The sequence below is a fragment of the Melanotaenia boesemani genome, chromosome 8, assembly GCF_017639745.1.
Source record: "Melanotaenia boesemani isolate fMelBoe1 chromosome 8, fMelBoe1.pri, whole genome shotgun sequence".
Taxonomy (NCBI): Eukaryota; Metazoa; Chordata; class Actinopteri; order Atheriniformes; family Melanotaeniidae; genus Melanotaenia; species Melanotaenia boesemani.
In genome coordinates this window covers 18,357,173-18,379,826 of record NC_055689.1, presented here as the reverse complement: position 1 = coordinate 18,379,826, position 22,654 = coordinate 18,357,173, and the positions used below count along the sequence as shown (strand labels likewise).

Below are 22,654 nucleotides of genomic sequence, written 5' to 3'. Positions count from 1 at the left end.
TTCACAGTGGAGCCAAGGAAGGATTACTCATGGGCACAAAAGAAATAAAACAAGAGGAGAAAAGGTACACAAGATAATTACAAACAGGCACAAAATTACTATAAAGGTAAACAAAATTTTCACAGACATAAAAAATAATATTATAAAATGACTACAAGCAAGAAACAAAAAGAACACAAACAGGGACAAAATTATCTTAAGGAGAAAAATGCATAAAAATAAAATTAAAAAAAAGTTAAAAACTTAGCTAAAAATAAATACAAGGAGACAAAATGATGACAAATAGAGTAATGCTATAAAATGATCACATATTACAAACACACTCTAAATCCATAAAGATGAATGAAATTCACAAGAATTATTAAATATACAAGTTAAACATATTCATGAAGAATACGGAAAATTAAATGAAAGACAAACAGACTTAAATTGACAAGTAAAACAACAACAACAACAAAAAAAACAACTTTGAAGATGAGGCCTCAACTAAAATAAATAGCATAATTAACACAAATGCACAAACAAGCATGAAGAGGCTTAAAAACACAGTTGTTTGTAGTTATGTTAGTGGAAAAAAAGGCTTAGTCTGTACCCAAAGGCCCGTTGTCACATCAAAGTATCAAATATTCCCTTTATAGTATTGTTTAGAGGTAAAAACAGGCTATATGACTCCTATAGAAATGTAAATCTCAGATAAAAAAAATTAAGCTTCAGTAGGACAAAAATAATAATCTGCAAGCCTTTGGGATTCATTAGTGTTAATAATTATTCTTCAGCTGTCATAACAGAGCTTTATCACACATGTGAGTTCCATCTTTGATGAAAAGATTAAACACAGTGAAGTCAGGGGATTCAAGTTGTCTCTGTGTCTTCTGTTCAGTCGTGTTTGTGAGCTGGAATAAGTGAGAGAGGTTGTTCTCATCAGGATGCAGTGTGCAGGTCTTTCTCTAAACAAATTAAGTGAAGATCTGAAAATTGTGACCCTTCATTTGCAAATAGGAGTTTCGGAAAGCAGCATGTTTGTTTCTGACAGCTAATCTTGCCATGTAACACGTCAGTTGCACAGTTAAGCCACTGCACACCAATGCATCACAGCGAATGTACAAGCAACATGAAACCATCCTACCTGTCTGTTGCACATTTATTGGAAAATGTGTTTTTTTTTTTTGTGCGTTTTTTTTTGTGCGTTTGGGCACAAGTGACCTGATTTATACCTTCATAGCAGCTTTGTGGACATGAAATGAGGAAGAGTTTAAAGGGCTAGTGCCTCTGTACATGGGATCCCAGCTCAGCCTGTTCAGCTACATGATCCCCCAATGGTTGATGTTTGAAGTTAGCAAAGAATATCATCCTGAAATAGCAACACTTTTTTTTAAAGCTTAGATGTTCATAGGACAAAAGCATAAATGATAGTATTAAGTATAAGTAAAGTATGTAAAGTAAAGTAAAGTAGTAAGTACAGTATGCTGGGCTCATCCTGGGTGATAGCAGATGTAATGAAAACTGGTTTTCTTTGTGCAGCAGCCTTGAAAACGCTGCTACCTGCACCAAAGTCAACTTGGCCCCAATCAAACACTGGGAACTAAGTGCTTGATGGTCTCAGAAGTCCTCTATGACTGTGGATTCACAGCAATGTGAATCATCATCAAGGCTGATCTGAGCTTTTATACTGAAAGAAGGTTGTTATTTAGTGTGTGTGTCAGGTGTTCCTCTACTCAAGGTGCTTTTTGTGGAGCTCTTCTGCCCCCTACTGGATGGCATGTTGAAATGAAAAGTAGATCATGCACAGAGCCCATAATACTTCATTTTCCTCTGTTTCTTGCCAAATGTGAGCTCTGCATTTCATTAGAATGTATAGGCAGTAATAAGTAATAAGGTGAGAGCAGATATACAAGGACATGTTTTCTATTTATTTATTTATTTTGATCCCACATGTTCATTTCAGTACTGTTTTGATCTTTATTTGAGGCACTGGTAAATAACCTGTATTTACAGTGTGCAATTAGTGTGAATATTTTTACCGATAGGGATTTAGTATAATTTAATTGGACTACCAGAACAACCTGGAGACATACTTGACTAAAATTATAGTAAAATTTGAGAGGAAATATGAATTACTACAAATAGTTCCTGCTCCCTTCCCCTGTCTTTGCCTTGTTTTCATTTAGGTCCAGTGGATTCTTGTAGATTATAAAAAAAAAAAAAAACTTGTAGAAATATTACTGTCAGGCTATAGTGAGTTTTCCACCTCTGCTATATTTAAATTTCCAAAACTTGCATCATAATCTTTAAATTTGTGCATGTGTATTGATTTGTTTTCAGAGGAGATCCTGCAAACCCACATAGCCCACTGGTGGTCTCCAGATGGGCAGCGTTTGGCCTACATGACCATCAACGACACGCTGGTACCAAAAATGGAAGTTCCATTTTTTACAGGAACCCCATATCCCACTAGCCTGGACTATCACTACCCAAAGGTATATTTAATATTTAAATGCATGACAACAGGACTACAATTTCAAAACCTGAAAAGGGTGAGCTGTCAGGATTACCCTGCAGAAACTGAAATGCGCTGTTCCACTTTGATTTATAACCATGCACAGAGCACATCTCCACAGACCAGTGCTGGATTCATGCACATTAGGCATCTGCACTGTAGCCAGAGGAGATATTTTGGGTTTCCTTGACTCTGGATGTTAAACCCCCATTCATCTTTGTCATAGAAAATGTTAGATGAGTAACATCTCATGAAAGTCTCTCTACTATATCACCATTCTGAACAAGTAACAACTGCTGTGCACAATATCTTGCTCTTTGAGAAAGCATCAAAAACAACAGGCTTGTCTGCATAACATGTTTTGAATGCTAACTTGTACTTCCAAGATCTAGACACTGAACTTAAAATGTATGCTGCTTCAGCTACTTGACATTTCTAGTTGTGTATTTTAGAAAGCAAACAGTTAAACCTGTGATCTGAGTATATAGTATGCTGACGTAAACTGTGCTCACAAATCATTTCAGCTGGTGCCATATGACTGAAAATCGGTTTTAAATGTGTAAATCATGTTAATTAATGAAGAGAATTTAAATCTATGACAAATCTATCAGGGAAACAGCATAGCTCTTCAACTGTATCTAATTTCATGCGGCTTCTGACAGGCTGGGGAAGAAAATCCCACAGTGCACCTGTCAGTGGTGAGTGTCCATGGGCCCCTGCACACAGTGGTGATGAAGAAACCTGTGGACCCCCGAATAGGGTGAGAGACAGCCTGTCGGGGCCTCATTGTGTACAGAGCAACGAATTCTAAAAGTATCCCTGAAGCATTTTCTTAGAAGAGACAGAGGTTTTCAGAGGTGTGATGTATTCTCACCTTTTGTGCATTTCAGGAGGGAATATTACATCACCATGGTGAAATGGGCCACCAACACTAAACTGGCTGTCAACTGGCTGAACAGAGCCCAGAACAACTCTATTCTGGCATTGTGTGAGGTCACCACTGGAGTCTGCGATAAGGTGACGCAAAGTGTAATATTTATGCTGCATTTCTGCTGATGTTGGTGATGTTGGTTCTCCTGTCAAAAGAGACAGATGAACACATAATTCCTCTTTTCCACAAACTTGGGTACTACAGTTTATTTTGAATCACACCCACATTCACAATTATGCTGCTAAAAAGAATCATTAGTTTTTCAAATCTGCAGCTTAAAAGTGTTTAGTAAAAGTGCACATTAAAATCTTTTAGCTTTTTTTCAACACAGTGGTTTCTCTGTACTGCACATGAACCTCAGTAAAGATAGATGTTCAGAATCATCTTTAGACAGACCACCTCTAGTGGTTTTCCTCTTTATCCAGTGTTTGTGAAAGTTAAATTAACTAGGAGATACCTGTAGCCTTTTGGTTAAAAGAACTAATGATGCTGGCAGAAACATCATCTGACCTGGTCATTTAATATGTTAACGTTTTATATCTTTACTGGGAGCAAATGAGCTTCACTGACAGGTTGTGAAAGTTAAGAAATGCACTGTTCTGCTTTCTTTTTTTTTATCATCATACATTTTTAACTATTCTCATGCTCAAGTCACAATTTGTTTTTTAAACCTGCTCCTGACATCAGTTTTTATACATTTTAAGTTTTTTTTTTTTTTTTTTGTACTATTTACACTTAAACACGCTGTTCAATTGAAGAAGACGTCATTGGATTTTAGTTTTACCTAACTCTTTTTGGAACAAGGGTTGTATGTCTTGTTGAATAAAGCTTTTATCTCGGACCTGTCTTTTTTTTTTCTTTTTTTTTCCAGAAACACGAGGATGAGAGTGAGAGCTGGTTGCATCGACAGGTATATGATAAGAACAGCGCCATCCCATTGTCACGCAGTAGCTGGTTAGAAAACACTGTTCCATTTCTAAACCTGAACAATTAAATAACGGGGAGAATGTGCTCTCTTCTATGCAGAATGAACCACCACTCTTTTCCAAAGATGGGCACAAGTTTTTCTTCACCAGGGCAATCCCTCAGGGTGGGAGAGGAAAGTTTTTCCACATCTCTATGTCCACCTCCATCGTAAGTGCAGGCAAAGTTTTTACTTTTTCACAGTCATGTTTGTCCTTTCATATATGGGTAATTCATGGGTTGTCTTTTAGGCTAACACTAGCACAGGCATCCTTCAGTCCCTGACCACTGGAGACTGGGACGTCACCAGAATCTTAGCCTACAATCATGAAAGGAGCCTCATGTAAGACCTCCCCCGATGCTTTGGTATTCGCATATTGAAGAACAAATGGTCCAAAAACTGTTACTTTGATGATTCACAGATACTTTCTGAGCACAGAAGACAACCCAAAGCGGAGGCACTTATACAGGTAGGATTCTAATGGAAGTTACACTCATGTGGTTCTGAGGTTTCATGATTCAATATGTAATTTATAAAAAAAAATCTTCTGGTACCTACCAGATCTAGAAAGTTAATAAATACAACATCAGATGAACAGTTATGTGTGGCTTGTATTTTTTTTTTTGTTTTGTTTTGTTAAATAATTACATAAATAAATGAAGTAATTTGTTATTATTGCTCATTTTATGCCATTTTATGATGTCCTTAAGGTGAGTGTATTTGTGTGTTTCTGTGGCACTGATTATATTCATCATTATGATTATTTCATTCAACAGCGCTGACACAATCTCTCCATTCAACCGCTGCTGCCTGTCCTGTGAATTCAAGTGTGGCTATGTGGACGTTTCATTCAGCCACAACATGCAGTACTTTTTACTCAACTGCAAAGGTGAGTAACATACACCTGGAATATGTTTACAGTAATTTTCCTGAGGAAGACAGAGAAAGTCATATTTGGTAAAAAGTGCAATAGAATTCAGACTGAGAGCTCATGAACTGGATTTTATCCGATAACATCAAACTGCTGCTGGATCCTCCTGATTAGCCACAAAAATAAGTATTTTATTTGCCTGCATGCCAGCAGTCAATCCGGACAGTGTGTGTGTGTGGGTATCTGATTAATGGAGAAGAGAACACTGTGTTATGTTTTACTAAAAGATTTTCTTTAACACTTTGACACAAAATCGCAGTTTGCGTGGAAAGCGCTTTCTTTAGGAGGTTCATTCTACAGAGGTGAAGTCCTAGTGGCTCTCTTTATTAACTGGATCTTTGGACAGTAGCTCCACTGTGACATAATACAGTAAGCTATTTCCTGATGGGATGGAAGTAGAATAATATTATGGAGATGAGTGATAGGACTGTTTAGGCTCTCTGTGCAGGACAATTTATTGGAGGCAAATGAGCCTTTTTATTCTTGTCCTCCTGCATGACATTTGATAATAGTATATATTTTACATTTATTTCACCATTGTCTACCGACTATTTTCCCTTAATTGTTTTTTAGGTCCAGATATACCAAGTGTGGCTGTTTACAGGACTGAGGACAAACAGAGTGAGTGTCAGTTTCCTATATCACCACAAGCTGGACCAGTTTAACAGCAGTTATTGATTACTGACAGATTGTAACACATTTTTCTTTTGACCCACAGAGGTGTTTGATGTGGAGACAAATGAAAGAGTAAACAACACATACAACAACATGCAGATGCCTAAAGTGGAGAATAGGACTATCGTCATAGATGATTACAGTACGTGTCCATGTGCACAGTCTGTATATGCATTCTAATAAAATGTATGCTGTAAGATTCCCATTGACTCTGTTCTATCTGTTGCAGCTCTGACAATGCAGATCCTCAAGCCAGCCGGATTTGTAGATACAGCCCAATACCCGCTGCTGCTGCTAGTGTAAGTGTAAATTTATGGGTTTGTTATCAAAAGGTTAATGCAGCCACTTAAAATGAATGACTTTCTTAACAGAATCAGGAGTATGAATCCTCAATATAGAAGCAAAAACACAGGTGCAGACTTTCTGTTAAAGATGTTAGCTTCCTACGTTTTCTTCTTATCTTTTTATGCATGTCTTTTTTGTTTTTTTGTTGTTTTTTTTTATTACTGCATGGTATTGGTATGGCTGGTACCACAGAAAGACAGTGTTCATTCCAAATTAACCATGAATAAACACTATAGACTATTTAAGTAAGCAGTCTCTTTTCTACTCTAAGATCACTACAATTCTTTCATTATTTGGTCCAAGTAAAAAAATAAATAAATAAGCTTTACTTTGAAATCCACTTAGAAACATTTTAAAGAACCAGTTAATGTTGTAAAATGACTTGAATGATTTAACAAACATTAAGTTGTAAGTTTTTGGTGTTGTACTGAACCACAAGACAGAGATGTTTCTGTTCTTTTGTCTGCTCTTTGTAGCTGTTGATAATAAATAATTTGGAGAATGTAGTTCTTTTTAGAGACTTTTCCCAAGTGAGAGCTGATAAAACATATATAGTGTCCACATAATATTAAATTTGTTTATGAGGATTCAATAATTCCTTAAATTAATGATGATGGGTTACTTTATAGAGATGGCACGCCTGGTGGGCAGATGGTGACGGAGCAATTCCAGGTGGACTGGGCCACAGTTCTGGTCAGCAGCTTCAGCACCATTGTCATCCGCTTTGATGGCCACGGCAGCGGCTTTCAGGGCACCAACCTGCTCCACAAGGTCCGCAGGAAGCTGGGGAAGCTGGAGGAGAGGGACCAGCTGGAGGCACTCAGGTTAGAACTGCGAGCATGACTGAAACTTAAAGGCTAGGTAGTTACTTAATTTTTCATCCTTCCCTCTTGTTGTCTTTGTCTCTCTTAGGTTTATATCCAAAGAGCCTTACATTGATAAGAATCGAATGGGAGTTTATGGAAAGGTAAGAAGATGAATGTCTTAGAGAGAGGAAGAAGAATGGTAATTGATTTACACCTACTTCTTGTTGTCACATGCCTTCACAGAAGTAAAGGTTGCATAGTGGTTTGATTCTATGTCCTTTTTATAGGCCTACGGGGGATATTTAGCAACAATGCTTTTGAGCTCCGAGGAGTTTACCCAACTAAAATGTGGAGCAGCCGTCTCACCCATCACAGATTTTGAGCTTTATGGTATAACTTTTATCTTTTGGTGTCAAAACTTCATCATAAAACTGGTACTGTATCTAATGGCACCAGATCTTTCTAACCGTAGTTTCCTCTTTTCACATTTGCAGCATCTGCATTTTCAGAGCGATACCTCGGCCCAAAGACGGCTTCTCGAGTATATGCAGTAAAGTTTCAAACTTTGTCTCTTTATCCAAATCATGTATCTTGTTGAACAAACGCAGGCAGAAAGAAAGTAATATGTTTATTTTTTTTATATTATAAAAAATAACTTCTTTATGATACTCAAAGTTTCCTTTATTTTCTTTCTCTTTTTTTCCAGATGGCAAATTTAGCTCACCGAGCAGGTCAGCTGCAGGAGAAACACTACTTAATAATTCACCCAACTGCTGACGGTACTCAATGTTTTGGGTTTTTTTTTTTTCTGAGCACTGCTGTAACTGAACCAGTAATTTTGTGAGGCTAATGCACATTTCCATTTTTATCTTTTCCACCACCACAGAAAAGGTTCACTTCCAGCACACAGCCAAATTTATCAACCATTTAATCAGTGAGAAGGCCAATTACACTCTACAGGTGAGCAACTATATTAGCTTTTACTGAACTGTGGTAAGAGAAAAAGAAGTCCCTCTAGATATTTGAATGGTGAATCTAGTCGTGAAATAACTAAAATAAACTTTTATGTAAGCTATTATGCAATTCATTTAAATACTAAATGATATGGAGACTGGCTGTCCTGTTGCCATTTATCTTCATTTCTATTAGACAACACACATTTTTATAGAACATGATTAAAGTTTAGCCTCTGCACTGATCTCATCACTCAGATTTTCTCAGTTTTATACTAGAGTGATGAGAAAACCTTCCCAGAGCCTATAAGTGGAAGCTGGGTCAGTGGAGGGCCAGAAAAAGCAAGCAGCATAGAGTTTGTATGGAAAGCAGCTTATTGTGTTGCGAAGCAACAGCTGCAGCAAGTGCTCGGCAAAGGTCAAGACAGGAAGTGTGCAGCTTAAATAGACCTCCCCTGGTATGTTTGATATTAATGATGTGACAGATTATGTGAGAAACAACAAAGGAGCTCGAGTTACCTGCCTGAACCAGCGCACAGGTGTTGCTTTGTTAGTTGTACCAGGCTCCTCCAGCTTTTTAATATTGAGAACCACTTACCTTTCCAGCCTTTTGTTGCCCCCGTCCCAACTTTTAAAGGATATGTTGCCACCATGAAAATGAAGAAAACCTGTTTGTCATAAAATAGTAAATGCATCCCTTCAGCATTTGTAATATCTTAATAGTTCTGTTGCTCTATTGTGTATAAAAGGCTATTTGTGGCTTTTGCAGGTAATTATATTCTATTTTTATTTACATTTCACAAAGGGTCCCAAATACTTTTTTAAGGAATATTGTTAAACTTTCAGAGGAAAAAACACATTTAAGTATTAGTGATCAACGAATCAGTGATTAGCATGTGAATACAACCTCTTCAAAAATTGGGCTGCTGTGTTAAATCTAAAATATGAGTAAAAATAGAAATAAAAATTTAAAAAAGTCATTTAAACCTCATTCAACTGGAAATTGTACAAAGCAACACATCAAATGTTGAAACTGTCTTTTATAACATTAATGCTGGTTCTGAAATCATGATGATGATGACATTATGGGGGAATTGCATCACCTCTTCTTTACCCTAAATGTTGTTTTAAAGTAAAAAGTTTCCCTCATTCTTGCTTTATAAAAGATCCCCGCTTCCCAGTAGTTCAGGTTCTCTTTTGCTCTTTGCTTTTTTTATTTTCATAATGTACCAAATCTTTTGAAGAGATCACTGGTGTGGATTGCAAACAGGACTCTTCCTTTTATTTATCCTTTTTCTAATCCGTTTATCCGTTTGTGGATGTAGAAACAAGCCATCCACTGACAGCAAGTATTCCTGAGCAGAGAAGTACATCTGTTTTTATGTTCATTTTATATGCAGCCACTTAAATTTCCTACTGCTAATCATTCTTCTTAGTTATACAATTTTAGTTGCTCGTTTTTTCTTACTTCTTTAGTATCATACAACCTTTCCAGTCCTCTGTTATTGCCGTAAATAATATGATTCAGATCTGCACCAAAGTAAGTTCTCCCTTTTTTCAAAGCTCCACCTTTCATGAAATTAAGTCTGGTACTTTTCTTCATAATGTCACAAACAAACAGACCAACGGTACTAATACTGCATTTAAAACATTAAAATAGTTGCCAGGACAAATAAATAAATGAGGAAAGTTTTAATAGGTATATTTCTCTTTGTATATATTTGGATGCAGCTCTAAGTAGCTTTTCTGCATTCATCTACAGATCTACCCAGATGAGGGACACTTCCTGCACAGTGAGGGGACACGGCAGCATTTAAGTCAATCTCTGGTCAACTTCTTTGAGGAGTGTTTCAGGGAGCCAGAAGTGCTGACAGACGACCAGCAGGAAGACAACGAGGACGAGAGTTAAACTTGAACCTTTGAGCAGCCCCGGCCAGCTACTGTACCACAGCACAATATGCAACAAATCTTTCTAACCCAAAAACTCCACACCACCTGCAGTCCAATCTAATTTTTGCTCAAATCTGAAGCACCTGCATGTGCGTTCAGGGCCTCTGCCTACATCCCCTTTCACCTCATTCTGGCTGCTGTGGAGGAAACCAGTCAGATGGAGGTTGAATAAAACTCTGACGTGAAGAGTCTTATCTCTCTCTGAGGAAATGGAGTTGTACTCCCTCTGGTGGACAAATAGAGGATCAACACATAACCATTTAGCAACTCGCCTCCAGTCCCAAACAGGCACATTTTAAACAAGCGTTCAGCAGCACAAAATATTCCAGTGTGAAGATAAGCTCATTATGTTGACTATTTAAACTATTAAAAGGCTGCCAGTTTCTGATAACCAACTAACTTACTGATTATTGTGTTTATAAGTATGATTATTGCTACATGTTTCTCAGAATCTCCGTTCAATGTCTTACAGATGTAATATATGTGAGTGGATGTCTGGCTGCATCAGTCCTTGTGGTTGCTTTATAGAAAATAAAAGGCACAATGTTTAACTTGTGTTGCACACAGAAGGTCTTAAATGGAATTAAATATTTTCTTTGTTCTAAAAAACCTAATTTGATGTCCTGTTGGTTTAGTCACTGTGCCTTACTGTGGGTGAAATGTGATCACTGGGAACCCACATGACACTGAAAATGAGCAAACATGGGTGAGAATTGTCTTAACTAAGAAAAAGCTATGTGTAACTTGGAGCAAAGGTTCAGAGAAAATTTCTCTAACTTTGGTAAAGGGTTAAATATAAAATAAAAAGCAGGCATCTTGTTTGAATGAAGGTGGTAGAATACTGACCCACAAAAGTAAACAATATTTAGTTAGCAATTTCTCTATATTTACCAACCTTATTGGCAACTATGCTTAGTTTTCCATATTTGGTGAATTTCTTTGCGATGTGTGTTATTGGCTCTTTCTTCTTCATGTCACTTCTGTTTGTATTGTCAGTGGTTTGTGGTCAGCAGGTGTACAAAGTGTATAAAAACTGACATTAAGTCTTATGTTGTATGTGCAACTTGTATATAAAGCATTTTGACATGTATTCTTTGTCCTCAGTCCATGTGTCCTTGCTGTAAACCAGAATAGAGCAGTGTGCTGCAACATTTTATCCACTGTATCACAGGAAGTGCACAGAAGTTCAAAGACCATTTACATTTTAACATCCGAATACCTGCAGAAAAGCACATATCTTAAAATAAGTGAGATGTACAGGTGCCTTTTTATGTTCTTTCCAAGCACATCGTCATCACAGACAAACAGTTTTGAAGGTCTTCTTAAAATGTTTTAATGTCACAAAAAAATTACTTTAATATTTTGCTGATGTGGAACGGTGAGCAGTGCCTAATTAGGCAACCTGATCTGGCCAATCAGAGCAGACTGCTTTTTCAGAGGAAGGTGGTAACCCTTCCCCAACATGTTTGGTAATTATGGAAGCAAATAGCACCCAAAAGTAATAATTGTGGGTTTTCAAGAGTCCCAGTGAGCCATGAAGACAAGACATTGAACACATTAATACTTACAAGTCAAAGAAACTCACTGAAATGTTACCGTAACTGATTAGGATTACCAACTTGTGTGTAGGTCTACACCATAGTTAAAGTCACCACTGAACACTTAATTTACTTTAGGAATCCACAATTTGTGAAGTTTCACCATTAAAATTTAGCTTTTTTTTAAAACTGTAAACTAAAAATGCCAAACAGGAATTCTGACTTGGCATCTACACTCATACATGCACATACTGTAGCTCCAATGGTGACATTTAAAAGGATTCAGTTCTGTAGGAGAATGAAGTGATTGGCATCACTCTGATTAAATGTACCATATACTCTAGCAGTGACAAGAAAAAAAACACAAACTCAGATAGCTGCCATTGACTAAATTTATTTCCAGTGTTTCAGGACTCTGTGCACACCCCTCACAATCAGAGGAACACAGCATTGATACGAATGCTCCATCTCAATGACGCGTCCTCCTCCTACAACAAACCTCTCCACAGAGAAGTACCAACCTGCCCACAACACCCGTTCATTCCTCATGAGCATCATCATCATCTCTCACAATACTGTACTTAATCCTGCAATATGATGGAAATGCAAAGTAAAGCAGCTAAAACAAGGCCTTTTATGTACATTTAAATTACGTATCTTACAATGAATATTTAAAATTCAAGTTCTCTTAAAATCACGAGATGAAAAACAAGAGGATAAAGATGTATAAAACATATTAAGACCAGAGTGGAATGCCTAAAGAATGGAAGCTCGGCATTTTCATTACCTGTCAAATGACTGAGTCAACGATAAAAATGTCATTCACAGTAACCTCTTCGTGTATCTCAACAAAGACAGTATGGCACCCTTAACATTTCATTGTGAGGCACTTTCTTTTGTAAAGAAACATTATTTCCTGATCGATTACCATTTTTCTTCCAAGTTTTCATTTCAATCCACTGCCAGTCCACTGACTTCTGTGTGAACTACAAACACCAAAACAGAGCCTTATGTTTGCATCAGAGGGATGATGTTCACTGCTTTTTAAACCACACAGCAGGGATGAATACAAGTTATATTTCCATTTGCATAAGTCCAGTGTCTCCTTGTCACTTTTGTACCTTTGGAAAGGCCCCTTTGACAGCAGAAAGCTTGTAGGCAGTCACACACAGGCTGTACCAAAAACACAATTCAAGTACACAGAAAAATAGGGATATGTACACTTTAGAATAAAACAAGCATGTAAAGCTTTAAGTCAGTATTACAGCAAGCATGTCTGTACATTCTTCATTTGGTTACCGACAGCCTCACTGACATTGAACATTATAACTTCCTCTACACAAAAATAGTTCCTCTGCAATACTAAAAATTTATTATTTTTCTTTAACTACTTCCTATTCATTCTACGTCAGATCATCCTTTAAGCCACTTAGCTAAACCACAGAACAATCTCAGCTTGAGTGTTTACACTTCCTTTAGCGCACTTCACAAGCTCATTGTCTCATGAGCATTGTCTCCATCATACTTTTCAGCATAACAGGGATTTGTATCGGAAGGGAGGAATTCCTGGGTCATTGTAAAAAAAAAAAAAAAAAAACATAAAAAGAAAAAAAAATTTAAACGATACACAACTTTTTTGTTTCATGCCTTAAATGTGAGCAAGATCAACCATCCCTGTGTGCAGAAGCACTCATACCATTAACAGACACACGTCAGACAATTTTTGTAAACATGCTTATTCACTTACACTGGTCACACAGACGATATACTGACAGACTCCCAATTAGTTACACATCTCAAAGAATGAAACATATAGTCATACACACACCTCTCACAGGTACTGATAGAAGCGCGAATGAACCACCTGGGAACTGGTGAGTTTGTGTGGGTGAGCGGTGGCAGAAAGGCTCAGATTTCTACTCTGTGGGACTTCCCCATTCGACATCTCAGCTGGTCGCCGTGAGAGATCGGAAGAGGCTGAGGCCGAGGCTCCAGGGGTCTGCAAGTTTGTGTTGCACAGACCCCCCTGCTGTTCTGAGAGGTCCAGGCTGACCTCAGGATTGCTGGTACGGTGGCGCTCACGGGCAATCCAGTCCCCAATGGAGAAGTCCTGAGAGCTACATTTAGGTTTCAGCCGGTCAACAGCTGAAAGCTCTGATCGCGAGCCTGAGCCAATGCCAACCTGCTGCGACCAGTCTCCTAAAACAGACAGCTCTGCAAAGTCTCTCTGTCCTCCCATTGTGTGCCTGCGCCTGATGTTCTTTTTCTTACTGCGGCCCTCCGGGGACCGACTCCGTTGGCTGCCCACACCAAACATGTCGTCCACGGACATTCGAAGACGTACCTTCAGTCTGTCTGTGATCTTCAACTTCCATGCAGGCTCTGTTTTATCCAGCTCGCTTCGTAGTGAAGAGCTGAGGCTGCCGATGGACCGGCCTTTCACTGAGCCTGGAACACAGGACAGTCTGTTGGGATCTTTTTCACCCTGAGCTCCATCAAGTGAGGACTCGCTGTCAGTTTTCTGCTGGGCAGCTTTCTTTCTGGAAAGCGTATCACACTCAATGAGTCTGTGAGAGGGGAGGGGTCGAGGGCCTTCCTGCAGTTCTCGCTGATCAGCTTTCCCAACGGTAAACACTGACAGGTCACTCTCACTGTCCGTCTCCATCGGTCTTCCTTCGCTGATAAGCTCACTTCTCTCATCATCTGCATCTTCGCCACCCCGGCTCTCAGACACAGACTGAACTTCAGGACTGAGAGTGCTGAGCTCAGCTCCAGTCAGGAACGTCATGGAGGATGTGGTGGAGTAGTCTGAGGTAATAGAGCAAACCTCCGCTCCCAGACTGCTGGGGCAGGCCTCTGTGCCCAGCGCCGCTATCCTGCCCTGCCTCACTCTGGGCATTGATGCCTGTGAGCTGGTGCTGTTCATCGTACCGAGGTCGGACACTGTATCGTCATAGTTGGAAGGCGGGTCTGACAAAGAGGACTGGTGAGCCATGGGTAAGCGGTAGCTGAGATCTGGGGAATGGGGTGGCGAGGCATAGGGGGAACCGGTTTGAAGGGTGGATGAAATGTCCTCTGGAGGCAGTGAGGGAGAGGGCCGAGACTCTTTCCTGTTGATTTTATCCAGCTGATCCTTTGAGCCATTTATGTTCTCTTTCTCGCTGGCTTCATCCGTCTGCCCCTCCTCCTCAGTCTGGCAGTCTGGGGACCACAGAGGCTGCTGCTGGCCCTCCTCTGGGGGCTCTTTCTTTGTGAAAACAGGGTCCAAATCGTCATCTGAACTGCTGGGTTGAACTTTATCTTTGGGCTTCTTACGTTTGCGGTTGACAAAGAAAGAGGAGCGCAACATTTCCTTGCTACACTGATCCTTCCCTGACCCCCACAAGCCCTGATGATACAAAAATTTAAATTAAATTAAAAACTTCACATATCACTCATCATGAAACTGCAAATACAAACAAACAAACAAATAAATATTAACATTTAAGAGGAAAAAATAAGAAGATTTAAGAAAATGTTACCTTTGACTTGGAGGAGTCACTGCATGCTGAGTCTGTATTCAAAAGAAGAGAATCTTTAGTAAAAGGTAGACACCTTGAAAACTTTCTGTAAGCAGAATAGGCAGACTTTAAATCTCCTTACGTTAAAAGTGACAGATAGGATGGACATAATGAGAGCAACTACATGAAAGCAGATGACATGTTTCTGGTCGCAGAGAAAGAGACAGGAGGATGAGTAACCACACTAAGCAGTATATGTACGAGTATAAAAAGCGGCAGAGGAGAATGAAAGATGGAGATGAAAACCCGGCAGTAAACCAAGACACAAAAAGCAGCTCATGCTCATGTATCGATGAAACGACGGCACATCACGGACAAACACGCCAGTCACAGAGCATTACACGAAGCCACCAACCAGCTGTAGACATTCTCTCCCAACTCAAGACGCCACAGAGGGGAGGGAGATGAGTTTGCTCTGACTGAGACTTGAGGGGTCTGAGCTGAACAGATCAGTGAGTGTTGGATGTTTTCTACTCAGCTGGTGCAGGTGAGCTTTAGTAAAACAGAGCCCACTCTTACTCCAAGACAGATTAACTCCTGCAGTGCCCTTTATCATGTAGCCTGCCACCATTAACACCACAAAAGGCAAAACAAAGGATTCGCTAAATTTTCTACATTCACTCTTTAACTGTGAAAACATACAAATTGGTTAAAGAATCAGACTAATAGCTTTTTCTATATATTTGCAGGAACTTTGGGGGCACAGAAACTAAGGGGTCATTCATGGTAGCACGTAGGAATCTGTCTGCATTGCTCTTGTCTTACAGTCTTCCAAGAATATATTATCAGGTTGCCCTCAGTGATGAACCTGAAAAATGGCTGAATAGTGACTGGGGGGGCATGAAAAACAAAGAAAGAGGGATGATGTGGGTGAAAACCACAAACAATAGAAACAAATTGATTTCATTTCACTACACCACAAAGTAGATTTTTTACTTCTGCCTATCTAAAGCAGAGCGAAGCTAAAGGACCAGTGAATCCCCAAAACAAGAGTAGTCTACATGTTCTACTAATTTTTAGGAGTATTAAAACACTATTACAGGTAGGAGTGTGTTTGCAGGGCTGTACAAAGCATACGTGCTACCATGGATGGATCTTGAACTGTTTCCTGCTTATATTTCTGAAAAGAATCCAAACATGAGACAAAAACACACAAACAAACAAAAAGTAAACACAAATTAAAAGGTGACAAGCAAAAACTCGAAAATCTATCTTTGGAAGTTGCTAATCTGATGAGAACATAGTCATTATATATTTGTATCGTTGAAGACTTGAAAAGCTAATTATATTGATTTTGATGTGAAAATCTTACATTAAAAAATAATCATGCAAGTCTAGCTGAAATCATACTAAGATAAATATGATTAATACACCCAGATAATGCAGCTGGAAGTTTCTCCTTTATGTATGCATTGGTCTAGAACAGGGCTACTCAATTCGGTCCTACGAGGGCCGCAATCCAGCAGGTTTTCCATGTATTCCTGCACCAACACACCTGAGTCAAATTAATGAGTCATTGTGTAGAACCTGATTGGCTGTTAGAGCCACCTGATTTGACTCAGGTGTGTTGGTGCAGGGATACATGGAAAACCTGCTGGATTGCGGCCCTCGTAGGACCGAACTGAGTAGCCCTGGTCTAGAACTTAAGTGCATGCTCCACAGTTCTCATCCTTGGCTTTGATACGGAAGTAACGGAAGAAGTCGTTACACAGAAGACAAACCCGGTAACAACAGAGAATAACCACAAGAGAGATAGCATGCATTTCATTTAGAAAAAGAAATCAAGTTAAGCATGCAGCACATGCAAAAACGTACAGGGCTGTAAAGCTGTCCAATTCATCGCTCAACAAGGTACCAATCTGGCGCTAAACTGTTTGTCATTTCTTCTGATTTCTTATAAATTTGACTTTTTCAGTTCACCTAACAAGCTGTAAGGGTGCTTATCACCACCTGTTATAGCAGAGTTTGACATACTTTGGTCAATAAACTGTTTTCCCTCCTGTAATTTAATACTGGGACAAGGAGAGTAGTCTAGTTAAATCGTCTAGTTGAGCTAAAACAGAGTGATACTCAGGACAGCAATCTTGCCCCTGAAGCCACATTACACATTAGAAAGCATCATTATCGCTGAACTGCAGGGCCAACAAGTACAACAATTTCCTGAAATTACTCGTGTGCGCTAAAAGTTCCTGTTGTGGAAACGGGTCCTTGTTTCATTTAGTTTCCAATGTATGTATTTTGTCTGCAGGGTTAGGTAGGAAGACAGTGAGATGTGTAAGAGACTGATGTTGACGTGAAACCTCCCGTTTAGATCATTACACAATTAGATGAGAAAGTGCACTACCAGTCAAAAGTTTGAAAGCGCTTTACCATTGGATTTAATGGGTAAGTGTGTCCAAACCGTTGACTGGTAGTGTAAGTGGATCATGTGGTTGTGTTTTATCTGTAGCTGATGTGAAATTCTAAAATGCTGAATAAAGTCAAATATTTCCATATAATATCACAAACAATAAATTAAAAAATACACAAGAGCAGAACCTGAAACTTTAGAAAACAAGCAAAAAGCAAAACACCCTAAAAGCTGAAGCAAATACACTTATCTGTACATGCACAGAACCCTGTCCAGTGTTACTTGACTGCCTGCACTCCTCTGTATCACCAGCTAAAAATCACTAAATTCTTGTTGGGCTGGGATGTGGTTGTATGTGTGGATTGGTTTTGTGTCAGCGCATGTGTGCTGGGGAATATCCAGCTCAGTCCCAACACTGCGACCCCACCCTCAGATATCATGACAAGATTATGCCACATGACTGGGAGAGAACCTGAGGTTGACCGTACCATGCTACTTGTCCTTGCGATCAGCTTAAAAGACAAGAGACAGCAGAAGGGCTTTCAGAGAAAGTGCAGCAGCATCGCTCTGTATCCCCTCAATTTAGGGTACTGGTTTAAATATGAGACGTGCACACCACAGGAAAAATGACAAACACCGACTTCTCTTTCTTTCTTTTTTATCTTTTTTCCTCCTTTCGCCCAAATTTAAAAGAGCTGCGGATTTCTGCAGACTAGGCAGCTACACTGGGCACAACACTCGTCCTTCTTCCTACAGTCCCAGCTGTCCATCACTGACAAAACAGAGTCCATCAGTGACATCATCGAGTGATAGACGCCGCCCACCTGGCCTGTGTCAAGATTGGGCAATGTGTGAGTGCTGGACAGGGATAAGGGAGAAAAACAACACACTACACACAGAAGGGCACAGGTCAGAAGGGTTAAAACTTCCATTGTTTTGTTTTGTTTGTTAAGATTTTCTTTGGGAAAGAACAGGCCGGGATTATGTGAGAGACGAGGAGGAGGGGAAGAAAAGAACTGAAAGAAAAGGAGTCGTCGTCTCAACACAAGTAAAGCACAGGGAGAAAAATGAAGCAAGAGAAATAAAAAGTAAAGCAAAGAAATGAACAAAAATAAAACTTGGACAGTTTTATCTTGGGGCAAAACAATAACAAATACAAAAAATAAAAAACAAAAAAACAAACGACCAAATCATCAATGACAAAACAAAAGAGACTTATCTCAAAAAGAAACGAGTAAAGGCTTGGCATACTGCAACGTATTTTTCAACAATTTTCCAGTGATTGAACCACAAAAATGTACACTGAAAAATGACTGAAAACGCTTGCTTTAACATTATCACAAAGAAAAGCTGTTTTAATTTCGCTCAAAGCATTTTAAGCAGTTGAAAAGAATGATATGTTATTAAAATACATCTTTATCACGCATCTCTTTAATCTACCATAATAATAACTGATGCAATATAGTACTGTTGGCAGGATAGAGTATTACATTGCTGATACTAGAGTGATGAGAAAAGAAAGAAAGAAAAAAAAAAAAACACTACTGCTAAGTTACCTGAGACTTCGCCTGGTGAGGCTGTGGTCCGCCCAATGTTAGACAGCAGGTGCTCGATTTTGGGTACAGGCTGAGACTGCACTGTGCTTTCCTGCTCAGCTGTAGTCTGAAAAAACAATGAAGGGAGCAAAAGAGAGGTGGTATTAAGTGCTTATCTGCAATGCACAGCTCAAGGTAAGATTTATTTATTAAAACATTACTAAAAATAAACGTACAACAGGATCTTCATCCCCATCATCAGTGAAGAACCAGTCAAACTGCTGGATGAGGTTCTCAACTATCTTGCACTGGTCAGGCATGTGATTGACCATGTTGGTCATGTTGTCCTCAGAGGTTCTGACCAGCGTCGGACCAAACACAATTGCCAGGTTGCGAGGCTCCATCTTAAGAGTTTGGATAAGATCATTAAAATAAATGATAGAAACTCAAAATGAAATAATTTAGGTTTGGACTGTGTTAAAACTGACAGATCATACCTTGTTCTTCTCACAGTTGTCAGAAACCTTCTTGAGGTGAGAACAAAGGAATTTCAGAGTTTCAAAATGATGAACGGGTAATTCATAAATCTGCAAGAATGGACAAAGAAGAGACACAATTTCAGGGTCAGTGATGTTAATGTTGTTCAAACACATGATCTCAGATCAGGATTCACTCACCAGCCTCTTGAGTTCCTTTAATCGCTCCACAGAGTCTTCTGCTCGGTTGGCATCGATAAAATCAGCATACTTTTCTGTAAGCAGAGCATGAAATCTAACTTAGAGGTTTAGAGAGAAAACTCAACACTGACCTGATATTATTTGCATTTTCTTACTTATACCTTTCAGAACATAATCGTACCATTTGTAAAAAGAGGTTCTGGAAGTTTTCGGAAAAATGACTTCAATAAACTACTGATGACATTCAGGTCCCGCCATTTCTGCAGTGGTAAAAGATTGAGAAAGTATTACAAAAAAAATCAGTCCTCACAGTAGAAAATAACCCCAGCAGCAGCTGGCTTTACTGTGCAACCTGACTGTTAGTCACTCACGTCTTCCTGGATGTCAATGTCAGTCATGCCTTTGGTGTTGAGTTCCTCCTGCATGCTGGAGATGGCAGCATTGTTTCCAGGAACCCTGTAAATCCCAGTGTACTCCAGGCCTCGTTCCTCTACAACCTTACAGCACACCTCCACGATGAGAGGAACAAACTGCACGGCGCAGGAAAAACATTGGAGGGGACAATTAATCCAAGATGGGACAATGTGTCAACAACACACTGATGTGTTCAGTAATAATCAGTGTGTTGTTGACACAAAAACTAATTTATGCATTTATAAACAACATGTTATATTGCGAGACTACTTGAAAAAGGAAAAAAAAAAATGTAATTTTACAAAGACACAGCAGACCCACCCTGTTAGTTTGTGCCGGTGGACAATCATCAAGCCGAACGCCAAAAGTGACGCCAGCTGGAGTCTTTTTCTCAAAGGGCTTCCTCATAATCCCTGCAATGCCAATTTTCCAAGCTCCTCTGTCTCGAGGAGGACTAGAATCATCTGATGAGGTACACATACAGAAAATGAGCCAGCTGAGGTTACACACCCTATAACTGTGTTAACTTTGCTTAGAAAAGGTGTCTTTACCTTTCAGAGCCCTTCGTTCCTCGCCTGTCTTGGGCGAATGGGGGCTGTAGCTCTTGCCATCTGCTTTACCTCCCAGGAAAGCTTGTTTGATGCTGAGAGACTGCCGAGAGGCTTTTGGGGAGGGTTCAGATCTGCTGCTCGGTGCACTGCACAACATGAGAATTTTGAATAGAAATAAAATATTAATATCATTTTGGCATGCAAGAAAATGGGTAGAGAGCTGGTCCTTTACTGTGGTGTCCAGAATACCTCATCATGTTGTATTCTTTGATCTTTCTACTGATCAAGTCCTGGCTTGTTACAGCAGCGTTCTGTAATGACAACGAAAATACAGTGAAGATTCAGACATTTAATGAAGTTAATCTTCATCTAGTTAACTACGTTCAAACACAGGTAAATCTAATATTACTTAATAGAAATTAAAACTGTGATATTTCCTAAATGGGGTCTTGAGAGCCAGAGGCAAAGAAAGACAAAAAAACAAAACAAAAAAAAAAAAACAGCCGATATAAAACATTTCAAAAAGTCACTTGTCTAAAAGGGTGACGGAACAGGAAGACAATAACAACACTAGGTTGTCTTCTAAACTAGGTAGCTAGATTATAGATCTTTTTGTTTTTTTTTTTTGTTTCTTTTAAGAAATTCATAGACAAAAACCAAATTCAAGCATCTCAAAGTATGAACATGCTTTCTATGACTGTGGCGAAGTTCTTCCAAGAAGATTTTTTTTCTTTATCTTAATATTCAACTCTGGACTTAAATGTTTGTATCAGTAGTTATCTAATCCTATGGCGGGGTTACAGCGCAACAAGTACACCATTAATACAAGCATGTTTTATGCTGCCAGACGTACAGCTGACATATCAGCGTAAAGTAAGGCCAGAAAACATCACCTAATGATCACTGGCTCTCAAGCTCATGTGGAATTTTTCCCTTCACACCCATGAGTGGGTTTTTGTTTGGCCCAGGCAGAACAGGTTTCATACAACTTCTAATTTTAGCCACTGTTAAGTATTACATGTCTGGGATCATCTCCATCTTACTGAGGCACTCATTGTATTTAGTTCAAAGACTTTTGTTCACCTCATCTTGTTACCAAGCTGCTGGGTGTGACTTATTTCTTTTAAAACTGTACAATGACATGGTTTGAATTAATTTGTTTTTGCTGTAAATACCAGAACTTCAGTTTTATTACACACAGACACACACCTCTTCATCTGGGTTACTGTTTTCCTGAATGACTTTGATCCACGACAGCATGTCATCCCTCCCTTCTGCCTGGAACAAATACTCAAAGTCTGAGGTGGTTAATCGCAGCACATTCTTGCGTCTTGTATCGCTGTAGGAGATGTCAATCAGACAGGCCTTGATGCTAATTCGAAGTGGTTCCTCATCAGATTGCACTGAAGCATGAGACTGTGCATCCTTCCTGTCTTTGTAGAGGGTCAGGGTGTGACCTTGTAAAACAGCATACATTTGCTTCCATGACCTCATCCCTCCGCCGACACGCTACAGAATAACAGACAGTTGTAGTAAGAAAAACCCTTACACTTCATTACATTAGTGATTCTTGATAAATAAGGACTTGAACATAAATGAATACCTTGTTTTTATCTGTACCAAGTTGCCTGAAGTTAAGCAACCCTTCTTTGGATGAACCAGAGAAGATATCTGAGGAAGAGTCTCTGCGAGATCCAGAATCCCCTGAGGATTTATGCCCATCCAGAGCCTGCAAGTGTGAATGAATGGCATTTGTTTTTCCTCAGCATTATTAGATGACAGTAAAGCACAACGTGGAACATGGGGAGGGTGTGAGGAGAGGATGACAAACAACAAAGATATGCAGATAGAACCAGACTGAGGATGTTACAGTTACATGGTCACTTCCCAATATCTGAATAACACACTTTCCAAGAAATCCAGGGAATATAGAGCAAACCAGTGTCACAAAATGCAATATGAAAAGGGTGAAAAGAC

The 22,654-nt window shown here is 39.3% G+C and overlaps 2 protein-coding genes across 6 annotated transcripts in view; one reads left to right on the top strand and one right to left on the bottom strand.

The window, feature by feature from the left end:
* The window catches only part of LOC121644121 (dipeptidyl aminopeptidase-like protein 6), a 92,054-nt gene extending 80,282 nt beyond the window's left edge, over positions 1–11,772 (top strand). For all 4 annotated transcript variants that reach the window (XM_041991846.1, XM_041991844.1, XM_041991845.1 and 1 more), the window contains 18 exons: positions 2,323–2,477; positions 3,160–3,257; positions 3,388–3,514; positions 4,300–4,338; positions 4,455–4,562; positions 4,643–4,734; positions 4,814–4,861; positions 5,169–5,281; positions 5,897–5,944; positions 6,042–6,140; positions 6,228–6,297; positions 6,973–7,167; positions 7,256–7,310; positions 7,437–7,539; positions 7,644–7,699; positions 7,856–7,928; positions 8,036–8,109; positions 9,865–11,772. In XM_041991846.1, the coding sequence (XP_041847780.1) occupies positions 2,323–2,477; positions 3,160–3,257; positions 3,388–3,514; positions 4,300–4,338; positions 4,455–4,562; positions 4,643–4,734; positions 4,814–4,861; positions 5,169–5,281; positions 5,897–5,944; positions 6,042–6,140; positions 6,228–6,297; positions 6,973–7,167; positions 7,256–7,310; positions 7,437–7,539; positions 7,644–7,699; positions 7,856–7,928; positions 8,036–8,109; positions 9,865–10,011 (1,700 nt within the window). In that variant the 3' untranslated portion in view covers positions 10,012–11,772. The remainder of the gene's footprint in view (positions 1–2,322; positions 2,478–3,159; positions 3,258–3,387; positions 3,515–4,299; positions 4,339–4,454; positions 4,563–4,642; positions 4,735–4,813; positions 4,862–5,168; positions 5,282–5,896; positions 5,945–6,041; positions 6,141–6,227; positions 6,298–6,972; positions 7,168–7,255; positions 7,311–7,436; positions 7,540–7,643; positions 7,700–7,855; positions 7,929–8,035; positions 8,110–9,864) is intronic.
* A 196-nt stretch (positions 11,773–11,968) lies between these two features.
* arhgap21b (Rho GTPase activating protein 21b) overlaps positions 11,969–22,654 on the bottom strand; it is a 33,818-nt gene continuing 23,132 nt past the window's right edge. For both annotated transcript variants that reach the window (XM_041991842.1, XM_041991843.1), the window contains 13 exons: positions 22,281–22,406; positions 21,887–22,186; positions 20,927–20,988; positions 20,678–20,823; positions 20,448–20,590; positions 20,084–20,242; positions 19,894–19,972; positions 19,713–19,786; positions 19,533–19,622; positions 19,272–19,439; positions 19,057–19,162; positions 15,112–15,143; positions 11,969–14,978 (listed from right to left, as the gene is read on the bottom strand). In XM_041991842.1, coding sequence (XP_041847776.1) covers positions 13,422–14,978; positions 15,112–15,143; positions 19,057–19,162; positions 19,272–19,439; positions 19,533–19,622; positions 19,713–19,786; positions 19,894–19,972; positions 20,084–20,242; positions 20,448–20,590; positions 20,678–20,823; positions 20,927–20,988; positions 21,887–22,186; positions 22,281–22,406 — 3,042 coding nt within the window. In that variant the 3' untranslated portion in view covers positions 11,969–13,421. The remainder of the gene's footprint in view (positions 14,979–15,111; positions 15,144–19,056; positions 19,163–19,271; positions 19,440–19,532; positions 19,623–19,712; positions 19,787–19,893; positions 19,973–20,083; positions 20,243–20,447; positions 20,591–20,677; positions 20,824–20,926; positions 20,989–21,886; positions 22,187–22,280; positions 22,407–22,654) is intronic.